The sequence below is a fragment of the Lycium barbarum genome, chromosome 5, assembly GCF_019175385.1.
Source record: "Lycium barbarum isolate Lr01 chromosome 5, ASM1917538v2, whole genome shotgun sequence".
Lineage (NCBI taxonomy): Eukaryota > Viridiplantae > Streptophyta > Magnoliopsida > Solanales > Solanaceae > Lycium > Lycium barbarum.
Window position 1 is genome coordinate 63,591,857 of NC_083341.1, and position 13,723 is coordinate 63,605,579.

Here is a 13,723-nt window from a genome sequence, read left to right on the forward strand (position 1 = left end):
GTTAATTTTGTCCGACTTACCTTCATTAGCGAAGAAGTATAGACTCGTGACCAGTGTTTTAAAAGACAATTTCAGGACTCGCCTCGGGGCTCACGTGTGGGGCTTAGTTCCTGTGAGACTTACGTCCTAAGCGTCCGACTGTACGCCCTAAACACTCCTAACGTCCAACGCTCAGGGCTCGCCTAACAATTCTTACACAAATTATATGTTAAATTTTTTAATTATAATCGTTGACCCTCATAATTCTTTAACAAATGAATGATACTTAATAGTTTTTCATCTATAGAAATAAGAAGATTAGGTGTAACTCAAATAACAAGTCGTAATATTACATATTTACTGTTTGAGAACGTCGTGAGGGTGAATATCACTTAATATTTCTTTTAAAAATACATAGCCGAATTGTACATTTTCACTTATCTTTGGTTTTTTGTCCTATGTATCAAAATTGTCATATTTTATTATTTCTCTATTTGAAAGTAATTTTATTTTATTCATGAAGGAGTTACATTTTAATTATAATACTGATAAAGCTTTATTGATTGTTTGCTTATAGGGAGATAAAACGGATAGTTTGATAGTAATATTGTTTCAAGAAATTGTGATTTTTCATTGTTTGAAAGTTAAGAAGTTAGAGTTAATTTGCATTTCATAATAGCTTTTATTTCATTGTATTGCTTATACTTGTAAAGTTATGTTATATATAAATACAAATTGTAAGTGGTGTATAATCGATTGCTTTAATTAGTATTTTGTGATCAGGATCAAACACATCTATATATATAATATATATTATTTTTTCATTTATTTACAGTTTTCTTTTATTTTTTATGTAATTTTACCTATTTAAAAATATTTATTGTAATTAAATACCCATGGGGCTTACGCCCCGTGCCTTGGGGCTTACGCCTCGTCGAGGCATATGTAAAACGCCCCGCCTTACGCCCCCGGCTCTTAAAACACTGCTCGTGACTATGGAAGGTCGGTACGCTGATAAGGACGGGCTTGAAGGAATGTTTGTTTGAACACAAGTTCCGTAAGCAAAAGGAAGCTGAGCTTCTTGACTTTCATAATTAGATGGGATAGTACAAATTTCCATATTCATTGCCAAGCTGGAAGCACTGGTTCAATTTCCCACACGGCCGCACATGCCGACTTTTTTATGTCTTTTTACGTATCATATTCTTCTTCTTTAAGGAGTGTTAATAATTATGGGGTCATTTGGTTGCTGATTAGAATTATACAAGTGTTAGTAATAAAAGGATTAGTTATGAGGCAATTTATGTAGTATTATTTTATGCACACTTTAGTTATGTAGGGTTCAGTTATTTCATCTTCTATCTTGCATAAAGTTATACATAAATTCTCTCATAACTTATACACGTATTTAGTTATGCGGGTTTCTAAATTGCAAACTAATATCAGTGTGTTAACTTTTATACATAGCAAAAGATCGAATGCTACCAAACATGGTACTATTACTTAGTTCCTAACCATCAACCAAACGACCCCTAACGGATAAGAGATATGAACCATTTTAATGCACTATTATCATCATCATATCATATCATCATATCATATCATATCATATAATATAATATAATACTAAAAGTGGGAAGCTCCAATTGTCAAAATTGAATTACCAAAATATCCATTAAGAATTAAACAACAATTCTACCCTTCAGTTTAGAATAATCCTTTTAACTTTTTGTATAAAAATGTAAATAATAATAAAATTGAGCACATTCATTTTATGTGCAAATCTAAGACATTTACTCATCTTATGTTATTTCTCATCCTGATTCATTGCCTTTGCAAGAAAATTTAAGTGGGATCATTACTCAATTGTGAGTCATAATTATTAGCAAATCTCTTCAACTACTCAATATGGATGTACAAGTAGAATACATAACGTATCTTCCTTTAGAAATTTGTGATATATTTTTGTATCCTGACCATATTCACGTAATGTTGTGCATTAAGTTGGATAGTAAATTTTTAATTGATTAAATGAAGGTAGTTACTTATTCATATGGGCTTCTTTCTTGACCATTTAAATTCTTGTTAGACGTTTATATTTATTATAGTTCATAGAAAAGCTCTTTTGTCATATTGATAAACTATTTTATTAATTCCTTATTATCTTCTTTTATAGATTATAGCTGAAATCTCATTTGTGGAACGTAGGGCAATCTATTTAGCGAGAAACATTTTTGGGTTGAATTTTAAAAAGTTGAAAGTGTTGATGAGCAAAACTTGGATGAAAGTGGAATTAAGACAATTCTTCTACCTCTTTGGATACGGTGTGTGTGAATTGCGGTACCCTCTTTTTGAGACCTTCAGCACCATGTAGTCAATAGAAGATTTAAGAATATTATTACATTTATTAGGAAATTTTCATTTTAAGATATTGACGGCCTCATGAACGAAATAGAAAATTCTATTTAGACTTCCTTAGCATGTTAAGATTTTTATTCTTATACTCTAAGTTATTCGGACTCTTCGAAAGTGTTGCCGCACCAGTGTCGGGTCCTGTTGGTCCCAAACGCACACGCAAGTATACGTGATCGTACAAGTAATATAGACTGTTAAGTCCAGATATCGATCCCACAGAGACTTATAATTAACTATTTATCAAATTAAACTAATGCTAATTATCTAATTAACCAAGAAATAAAATCCAAATTATATTTGTAAACTAATTAAAAATAAAAGAAAACAATTAATGAACTTCAACCAAGAAAGAACAAATTTTTATCGGAGAAGAGATAGATCTAGGACTATGACCACTAACAATCCAGTTGAGTTTTCAAATCGTTCTACCTATGGGTTAGTAGTTGACCGGTTAATTATAACTTTATGATATTCTCTCGAACTACTCACAAGCCTGTAGATGCTACTATAACGCCTATATCTCTATGGTCGTCAGAGGTAACAAGAACGCATTTATTTCTCCGTATTCAACTAAGTAGGGCTAAAGGGTATATCTCTATCTTCGGTAACAAAACGATTAAATCGAGCAAACTCTATTTATTCTTATTACGTGCGTGAATTCCCTTTCTCAAGTCCAATTCCCGCACCACAGATAGTGTTCAATTAGTGATCAAGTAATCAAACAATTAAGACCAAGAATAAATAAATAACCCAAAGATAGAAAATCAATAGATAGAAACGATAATCAAACGTCAACTTTCATATTTGTGTCAAAGCCCTAGAACTAAAGAGTTTAGCTCCACATAGACATGGAGGAAAAATAACAAATCATCCGAATAAAAATATCAAAATAAGTGTTACAGAGAAGAGAAGATAAAACCCTGTAACTATGGCCTCCACGGCGGCTCCAAGCTCTCTCTAGGTCCAAAGTTATGAACTAAGGGTTACAAGCTATCCAAAGTTATGTCAAAACTGTGTAGAATATCTCTTTATAGGGTACTAAAAGGCCTGGGCTTTTAAAAACCAAATACAACTCGGACCAGGAAAAATCGCGGGCTCGCATCACACCCACATCGCGGGTGAAACGCGGAACCAACAGAGAGTCAGAGAACAGTTCTGCATTTTCTTTCGTCTTCTTTGCTAACTTTAATGCCACATGGACAAAAGCTAAGGTAAGCTCCATTAAGCTGCTTGCTTCATTTTACTCTTATTTGTTGGCTTCTTGTCATGCCTTTGTCCCCTTTTTTTTTGTTTATTTATTTTCTCTTTTTGTAACTTCTACACTTTTCAGTCAATTTTGCTTCAAATCTCTTCACCTTTACACCTCTTTATTTCTATATAGTAAAATATAATATTAAGCACAACTCATTACAATTAATACTTAAAAGACAATTAAAAGTACTAAAATGTGAGGCGACAATGGCTAAATATATGCAATTTATGGCCGAGCATCAGGTCCTCCAAAAATACACTACTTTTGAAGGATCCGACACGCACCCGACAACACATTTTAGGCGAGTCCGAGTAACTTAACTTATACTTATTGTGCATGTTACAATATTTTGAATATAGTGCTTGGATATTTGTTTTATTTAAGTTATGTGGAGTTTGCTGGATATTAGGAAGTTGGAATATGCAGTATTTGAAGACGTCTATCAAGTTGTATACTCATATATTAGACGACCTGCATAATTCAAAATCAAAACCAAAATTAAAAAAGAAAAAGAGAAAGAACTTGCCGTATGGCCGCGTAAGTGGAAAGGCAACCGGTTGGATTTCATTTACAGCAGTATTTTCTATTCATTTAAATTAATATTTTTCATCTCCCACTACTTATTCATTTGTTTCTCAATACATGTTCAATAGTTTTATGTTATTTACTAAACAATGGGATACACGTGCAACGCATGTGTCGAAGGCTATTCACTAAAAATATTTAAGATAGCTAGGTTGGAGTGGATTCCATGAATAACACATTATATATACTCACCATCTTATTATTGCCAATTGATAATGAGCTAACAAAGTGATCTTTAACCTCTTGTTTCCTTTCACATACTCTCTTGTTTAAAATTGCTTCACAGTCCAAAACAAATCCCATATATATTGTTAAAGCTATATATTATTTGTGTATGACTAGGAACAGCTAATGTTTAGATAAGAATAGACATGGGCATCTAAAGCTGTTTCTGAAGAAAAAACAGGCAAGCAGCAGGAATCATGACCAATTAAAATTTTCATTATAGATAGCACTGTCATGGCAGGAAAGTTGCAAAACAAGAAAGAATGGAACAATTTATTATATATGACAATTTATTATATATGAAGATAAATTCTCAAGTGTCTTTAGGATGCCAGTCGAAACACGTACCTCAAACAAACAAGCCAAGTGTAGTGAATAAAGACTGGATTGTGCTCGTACAAAATACTGTAGAATTCTCTCCTCTTAATATTTTCCTATTGTCTATAGTTCAAAAAGAATAAGATACCGGAAAAGAATGGCCCATATGGAAAGATAAAGTAGCCTTGCAGGTACAATATTTAAAAAGGAGAAATCATAATAAATCATGGAGTAAAAAAATATGAGATATTTTCTTTCCGTCTCTAAGCCTTGGTCACCATTACCTGGTTCCTGTGGTGGTATAGCTTAGTCAAGACAGACGCAAGCTGGTTCGGGCTCTTATTGTTATAAAAAATATACTCCCTCCGTCCCATTCTAAGCATCTTAGTTTGACTTGACACAAAATTTGAGAAATAAAGGAAAACTTTTAAATCTAGTTGTCTTAAATTAAAGATGTGTTTAGTCCTTTGAATCTTGTGGTCTTAAGCTTGTCATGTAGAATGTTGGGATTGAAAAACTTACTAAACATAAAAAGATGCACTCTTTTAGAGACATACCAAAAAGAAAAGTAAGACACTTCAATTGGGACAGAGGGAGTAGTATATTTAAAAGGAGAAATCATAAAAAAGTATGGGAGAAGAATATATATTGGTTTTGTTGAACAACGCAGGCCATGTCCTTGTGGGCATGTCCCTCACTAACCAACCCGCAGTGTTGTTGCTCAATTTACACCATCTAACCCGTTTGGCTTGACATGCAGAGTTGATAGAAATGACACATCTTTAATTCCCCAGAAAAACATATCACATACTTCTCAAGACATTCTCAAGGCCCACCGTCAGATACAACCAAATAAATGATGCTAGTATGCTAAAGACTAGGCTATAATAATTTTAAAAAAAATTCCAGCTGTGGTTAAGTTGTTATATATGAAAGAATGCATGTTTCGCCTGCAAAAATATATCATGACGAAGCTCAAAGTTAATACTTATTACAATAAGAATTTGGAATCATGCTCTTGTCACTTCCCAAATTTCAAATTAGGTAGTATCAGTTCAGGTTCATTATATAATAACCATTATGCTTCATTTTCAAGTAATTTTAATTTGGCTATATGACTGTTTACTGTCTATATTTATTTAAATTAATCTTGGTCCAATCTCATGAATTATCAGTTTTCCTAACGCTAGAAATTCTCTATATTTTCAGGTTCAATACTAGAAAACTCAATTTCAATTTTAAGTTCATAATTCTAGAAATTAGGTACAAAACAGTTATGGGTTTATACACTTTGGGGTTGTTTGGTTGTTGGTTAGGAGGGAATCTATATATTATTTTATACATTGATTTAGTTATACAGCGTTTACTAACTTATACATGTATTAGTTATATGCGTGTTTTTAAATTGCAAATCAAACACGTACTAGATGTGTTGAATTTCATATATAGGAAAAGAATGCTACCAAATATTATACTACTTAGTACTTATGCAGGAAATAATACCTGAATAACTTAGCTCCTAACCGGCAACTAAACTACCCCAATGGGTCTATATAACTTGTCATAGAGCCCGTTTGGATTGGCTTATAAGTTGCTTATAAGCTGTTTTCAGCTTTTTTGAGTATTTGGTTGGCCAGCTTAAAGTCATTTTGTGCTTAAAATAAGCTCAAAAAAAATAATTGAGCCCATTTGACTTAACTTATCTAAAGCAGCTTATAAACTGAAAACAGCTTATAAGCCAAAAAAAATAAGTTAGGCTACCCATCTTATTTTTTTTAGCTTATAAGCTGCTGCAAACAGCTTATAGGCATAAGTCCATCCAAACAGGCTCATAATTCGTCTCTTTTCCTCTATTCCTTTTTCCTAGCACTACTTCCCTATGCTTCTCTTTTCTTCCTCTCTTTTCATCCATTCTAAGCATAAATTGGTCAATTATCTTACCTTGATTACAATTTTCCAACTAGATAAGACCTCCCCAAGAAGCCGCCCAGACACGTGAAGTTGTCCCGTACATTTCTTACAGAGAAATTAAGCCTTAACAAGGCAGGCAGTTGCTTAATTACTTAATTAAGTCGAATTGTGGTTTGCATGGTTGCAGTCCTACGTGTTAAAAAAACAAGATTGATGAGTAGTGGCAGTAGAATATCCAGCTGACAAATGTCAATGTCAAAGGAGTCAACCCTTAAAGACCCGGTGCTCCCTTTTCTATGTTCACGTTCGATTGCGTCAAAAGACTAATCATTGTCCCCTTAATTTTGGATGAAATTGCTATGCGACACGTATTTCCTCGATCTAATGCTTCTCGCTTTACTATAAATCCGCATCCCACTCCCATGAACAGCTCATTTTGTTAGAATCCTGATATGACTGATTTAAAAAATTAAGATCACTGCTATTTAAAATAATGCAAGATCTCTGAAAGCTTCTTGACTTTTATCAAAATAACATCCATCACCATATAGAATAAGAGAAGCAAAAGCATAATGTGATGATAGGTGTCATCACCACAAAAAATGAAATTAAAAAATAATTAATCCCAATTTAAAAACTGTTAAATTGTAATTACTACAAAAAACAAAATTAAATAAAACTAAAAAAATAAAACTGTCAATTTAAAACTCTCAAATTGTAATCACCACAAAAAAAATGATGTTGAAAAAAAAAACACAACAACTTAAAACTGTCAATTTTAAAACTGCCCGTGCAATCACCATAATAAAAGCCACATACGGAGTAAATTTTATTTTTAAAAGGAAAGATAAAAAAGAAAAGATAATAAAAATAGAAAAAGACCAAAGAAATAAGTATTAACCAATCTTAAACCAACCCAAACTCTTGCCACGTCTCTGTCTAACTTCCTTTTTTAAAAATCAAATTACTTCCTTTCGTGTGTAATTTTCATTATTCTTGATTCTTTCTTTTTGCACCCAATAAAGGATTTCTCCGCATTGAAATTATGAGTGTCAGGGGACTTTCTTAATTTCTTTGTTATGCATATAATTATTTCAAGAACTTGTGCTTCCCACATGGGTAAACATGCATGAGGTATCCTCTCAAGTAGAAATTTCAGAGGGAAGACGTCACACAGATTGTATCTGAAGCTATTTATTTTGACATTAGAGAATATGTTTGTTCATTCTTTTCCCTAGATAGTATAACCTTACATAGAAAATTACAAATTAAATATCTCAGACATACATTTAAAGTGAAAAAGGAAACGAGGAAAAAATAGAGAGACGTTTAACATTAAATGGGAAAATATAACTTATAATTTTAAATAACAGAGATAATGTGAGGATATTTATACTTTTAACTTAATTTTTTTTTAAAAAGCAAATAATAATAAATAAATAAATAATAATAATAATAATAATAATAATAATAGAAATATAGTTTATATTTAAGCAATGAAATAATATCGAGCAATAGAATAAAAGTATATAAGAAAAGCCATACTATGTTATCAATTTAAGTGAAGACGTTTGATTAGATACGGGTTTAAGAGAAAAAAGAAAAACTATCAAAATAGTATGGTCTAGAATAAGCTATAAAAACTTTTATGGCTTATCTCATTAACAGTAAAATTAAAACTTATTAAATTAAACTGTTACTCAAAATAGAAAGATTTTTTTTTATGCACTGATTAAAAACAAAAGAATGTCACATAAATTGTACAATATTGATAGACAAGAAACAAAAGAGAAAAACAATATAAGAAAGGTTAGTATTAAATATAATGATAGACTTATTTGAATTTAATATGTAAAACACTTTTGAATTATAATGATACAAGTCATATATGGATAATATGTATAGAAAGTCAAAACAAAGGAAAATATTTAACACTGAAGCGAATATTTTATAACATTATGACGGGGTATGTAGATAAATCAGTTACTATTCACTATCAATCACTATACTTTCTCGATTAGAAAAATATAAAATATAGTTAAAATAATTTAATTTTTAGAAAAGCAAGATACGCAGTTGCTATAGTTGACTTTTTTCAAAAAACTCACTGCGCATCGCGTGGGTATAATACTAGTACACTAAACCCGTCAACCGGTTCCAACCGGACCGGACCGGTAACCGGTTACGGAACCGGCCGGTTTCCGGTTAAAAAACTGGAACCGGTCACCGGTTTTGGTTTAACCGGTTCCGATTTACCGGTTACAAATTCGAAACCGGAATCGGTCCGGTTCAAACAGTCCAAAACCCTTTTTTTTTTGTTTTTTGTATTATCTATCTATCTATCTATATATATATATATATATATATATATATATATATATATATATATATATATATATATATATATATATATATATATTGTAGGTATGTTTACATATGTTATATAAGTTTATAAGTAAAGTTTAAATATTTACTGACTAACAGGCTAACAGCAAATCAGCAATACAGCATATACGTGTATATATATATATATATATATATATATATATATATATATATATATATATATATATATACATACATATTAAGTTATATGCTTAAGTTATAGTGTTATACTACATATACCTAAAATATAGTAAGAATATACTTATATATATCAATATACTTAGGTTATATAACTTATATATATATATATATATAGATATATGTTTAAGTTATATATATATACCTAAAATATAGTAAGAATATACTTATATATATCAATATACTTAGGTTAAGTTATATGTATACTCTATATTATAAGTATATTCTTAGTATATTTTAGTTATTTTTCAAGTATATAACTTTCTAGTTTTTAATTTAAGTAGATGCATATCATAAGTATATTTTTAGTATATTTTAAGTATATTCCTAACTTAATATAAGTAAAAATATGAACACAAGTAAATAGAAGAAAGCTCAATGAGCCATATATTTTATTCATTTTTGGATAACATTTATTTGCAAGTTGTAGTTTTTTTTTTTTTTAACTTGCAAATAATTTCGTTAATTTCCCCCATATCATATTTGGCCATGAAGATATCTTCAAAGTCTTCCATTTGGTCCGGTCCACTTGCTATTAAATCTTCAATTTCTTCCTCTTCGCCTTCCTCCGCTTCTAAGTTTTGGTTGCGTCGCTCCGATCTAATCCAATCGCGAATGCACACTAGTACTTGCAAGCTAAAGCCAGATAATGAACGTCTATGGTCTCCAATTTGCTGTCTTCCTTGGCTAAATGCGCTCTCCGAAGTCACGGTTGATACTTGAACCGTAAGAATATCTCGAGCCATTCTTGAGAGTATCGGATGACTTGCCTTGTACTTCTTCCACCATGCTAAGACGTCCAATTCATTCAGTTCCTTGATATCCACATTTGGCTGCATCAAATAAAAGTTATATTCATCAAAGTTTGCACTACAAGAAGGAGTTGGCTGTGAATGTAAAACTTTTAAATGCGACAAACCCGACAAGCCCTTTTTGCTACTTTGAGAAGTAGTAGGGCGTGGAGCAACGGGTGTAGCACGTTCTTCCAAATTAGAATAATGAGTAAAAAAAATTCTAAACTCATCATCAATAGCGAGTTCGGCTTCAGCTAAAAATGGTTGAACACCCTGTTCAATTTCTAAAAATGTATAAATTCGACCAACCAATGCTTTAGTATAAAACACTTTTAAACAATGATTTAAAAGAGAACCCAATATAAATAAAGTTGGTATGGAAAAAAAATACTTCTTAAATTTGATTATCATTTCAAAAATAGCCGCTTGATAACCGGGTTTATATTTATATTCTTGTAAAACTCTAGATATTTCTGCTAAGTAGGCTAAAATTCCGGTTACCGTGGGATAGAATTATCTAGAAAAAGCAAGAGTTGCATTATAAATTTTTTTTGTAAGAGTTCAACACATTCTTTAACATCTTCCCAATGCGTAAAATTTAACCAATCATCACTATTAATATTATATTTATTGTGAACTTGTTGTATGAGAATCTTATACTCATATGCTTGTTGTAATATAATGTAAGTGTAGTTCCACCTAGTCTCAATTTCTACTTGAATTTTCCCAGGTCTAAATTTATTTTCCACACAAGCATTCTTAAAATCTCTAAGTCTTCCCCTATTAGCATTACAAAAAGAAACGCAACCGCATCTCTAACTTTTTGAATAGAATCGTCAAAACACACAAGACCATCTTTAACAATTAAATTTAAAATGTGACAACTACATCTCACATGAAAAATACCAATCGCCTTTGTATTATTAGAAGCATTATCTAAAGCAATACAAAGTGTTTTTCTATAAATATTAAAAAATCTCATAATAGTAGACATTGAATCCACTAAACAATTTCCATCGTGACGACCTTTTCCTTCATCATATAAAAAAGTTATAATTCTTTTTTGCATAACCCAGTTGTCATCAACCCAATGACATGTAATAGGAAAAAAATATAACTTGTTAAGACTAAGACCCAAATCAGCGGTAAGAGAAACATTACAATTTAAAGAATTAAATACATGACGCAAATAAAATCTATATTTTTTATACAAATCTATAACATCCGCTCTACAAGTACTTCTAGGAATACTCTCAAATAACGGATTATAACAACGTTGAATGTAAGTAACAAACCTCAAACCCGAAGGAAAGGAAAATGGTAAACAATCATAAGCTACCATTTTAGCTATTTCTACACGCTCTTTTTTCTTGTCATACTTAAAATTTCTACCGGTTCGTGGGTCTATCGTCATTTGAATACCCCCCACATTTGACCCCGTTTGCTCTCCCCAAACATCCATATGTTTCTTTCTGATATGACCATTTAGTGTACCCGTTCCACCATCCTTACTAGTTCCTTGCCTAAATGCAAATACTTGTCCACATAGGGTACATTTAACTGTTTGACTTTCCTTATCCTTAGTCATAAATTTTCAAATTTTAGCGGTTGGCTTACGAGTTCTAGGCGGTTTGTCTTATGTATGTGATTGTGCAGGACATGTATCTCCTATGGGATTTTCGGGGGTTTGTGTTTCATCATCATGATCATCATCAATTTCATTAAAAGTGTCGGGATTTTCGGGGGTTTGTGTTTCATCATCATGATCATCATGATCATCATCAATTTCATTAAAAGTGTCGGTAAAATGTTGTTGCATTGCCTCATGACCTAAAAGTGGATCATTTCTATCAACATCAATACCTAAATTAGGTGTTTCTTCCACAAATGTTTCCTCATTAAGCCCACCCCTAACAATACCATTACTACTACCGACACCACGTCTAAATCTCTTTGTCATTATTAAATAGAATTAATTTAAATCACACTCAAATAAATCACAAGAAATTAAATTGCTAAAATTAAATTGCGAAAAATAAAGATAGAGTTGGAACGAAGGTACCAAATTGCCGGATTAATTTCCAACAAAGTGAAGGCGGCTAGAATTGCAAATCTACCAAAGCTACTTCGGATTGTTGCAAAATCACTAACTCCACCAACAATATTATAATTGTAAAATTAATAATTGAAACTATAATAAGACTTTATAATATTTATTTGAGAGAAATTTAAACAGGCTAATTGTTGCAAAATAACTATAATTGAGAAATTGAGATTTGAGAGAAAGAGAAGAGTGAATTGGTGTGGATTAAAATGAAAATGAAGAAAGGTTTATATAGGGATGAGGGATAGGTTAAAGTGTTAAAAAGTTTGGGGGGTTGGGGGGGGGGGGGGGGCAAAAAATGAGTTTATGGCTATTTTTGCAAATGGACCGTTGCCAACGGTCCAATAACGGATAGCCTAACAGATGTATTAATTTTTTTTTTAATTTCACCGGTTCCGGTTTCAAAAAAATCGAAACCGGACCGGTAAGTAATATACGGTTAACCGGAACCGGTTGAACCGGTTCCGGTTTTACCGGTCCGGTTACCGGTTTGAACCGGTAAAACCGGACCGGTTGACGGGTTTATAGTACACATAAAATAAATGTTTATAAAATTCCAATCGTATAGAATGTGTCACTTTGAGCATGTTCCGAGCATATTCTGTTTGACATCCTATCACATTATAAAAGAGCATTACAACTTTAAATTATACAAAGATCTCTCAGTATTACAAACAATATAGTAACAACCTAACCCCTGATCAGAGACACTCAGATCACCAAAAACCAAAGGGGATAGCGCCGCCGAACGCAGGACTTAGTGTGGGATTGAACAATGGACATGTTGTGACCAAGAAGGACTTAGCTCCACGCCCATCTGATAGAAAAGGGAAAACAAGCAAGAGAATCCACTTCGTCAGGAGCCTCATCAGAGAAGTCGCAGGATTTGCTCCATATGAGAAGAGGATTACTGAGCTTCTTAAAGTTGGCAAGGACAAGCGTGCATTGAAGGTAGCCAAGAGGAAGTTGGGTACTCACAAGAGGGCAAAGAAGAAGAGAGAGGAGATGTCTAGCGTTCTCCGTAAGATGAGGGCCACCGGAGGTGCTGAAAAGAAGAAGTGAAGACTTTATCCTCATTTTGACGATTGAGGAACTAAGTTCATTAGCTATACATGATCTTTTTGATTTAGTTTTGAAATTCTCTCTTTTCTAGAAAGAAGATTCGTGACAAGAACTATGGCTTCTTTGAATTTTCCTTAAGATTGTGACATTTTGCTCAACTTTCAGGTCTACATTTTAGTTCTTAATGTAGTTTTGTATTCTATATTTTCGGGTAAAGCACGTTACTCCCGGCTCCTTATATTATTAAGGGAAAAGGGTCAAATATACCCCTTTACTTTAGTTTAATAGTTAAATATACCCTCCGTTAGTTAAATTTGACAAATATACCCTTTTCGTCAGTCAAAGTAGATAAATATACCCTTTTCGTTAAGAAAGTACACAAATATACCCATCAGTTGACAAAATCCCCAATTCCATAATTAATTATCCGATTTAACTTTAAAAAAAACCATGCCTGACCCGCCCCGACCCACAAATTAAATTATTTCCATTCAA

The 13,723-nt window shown here is 32.1% G+C and overlaps 1 protein-coding gene across 1 annotated transcript; it reads left to right on the forward strand.

Annotated features, from left to right (window-relative positions):
- Nucleotides 1–8,431: 8,431 nt before the first annotated feature.
- Nucleotides 8,432–13,400, forward strand: LOC132639449 (large ribosomal subunit protein eL36z-like). Its single transcript, XM_060355892.1, has 2 exons — nucleotides 8,432–8,494; nucleotides 12,797–13,400. The coding sequence occupies exons 1-2, from the start codon at nucleotides 8,432–8,434 to the stop codon at nucleotides 13,226–13,228; spliced, it is 495 nt and encodes a 164-aa protein (XP_060211875.1). The 3' UTR covers nucleotides 13,229–13,400.
- The last annotated feature ends 323 nt before the right edge of the window (nucleotides 13,401–13,723 follow it).

Coding starts and splice junctions, on each gene's coding strand:
- LOC132639449 (XM_060355892.1), top strand. CDS start 8,432: ATGTCACATAAATTGTACAATATTGATAGACAAGAAACAAAAGAGAAA. Junction 8,495..12,796: donor AGAAAAACAATATAAGAAAG/GTTAGTATTAAA, acceptor ACATTATAAAAG/AGCATTACAACTTTAAATTA.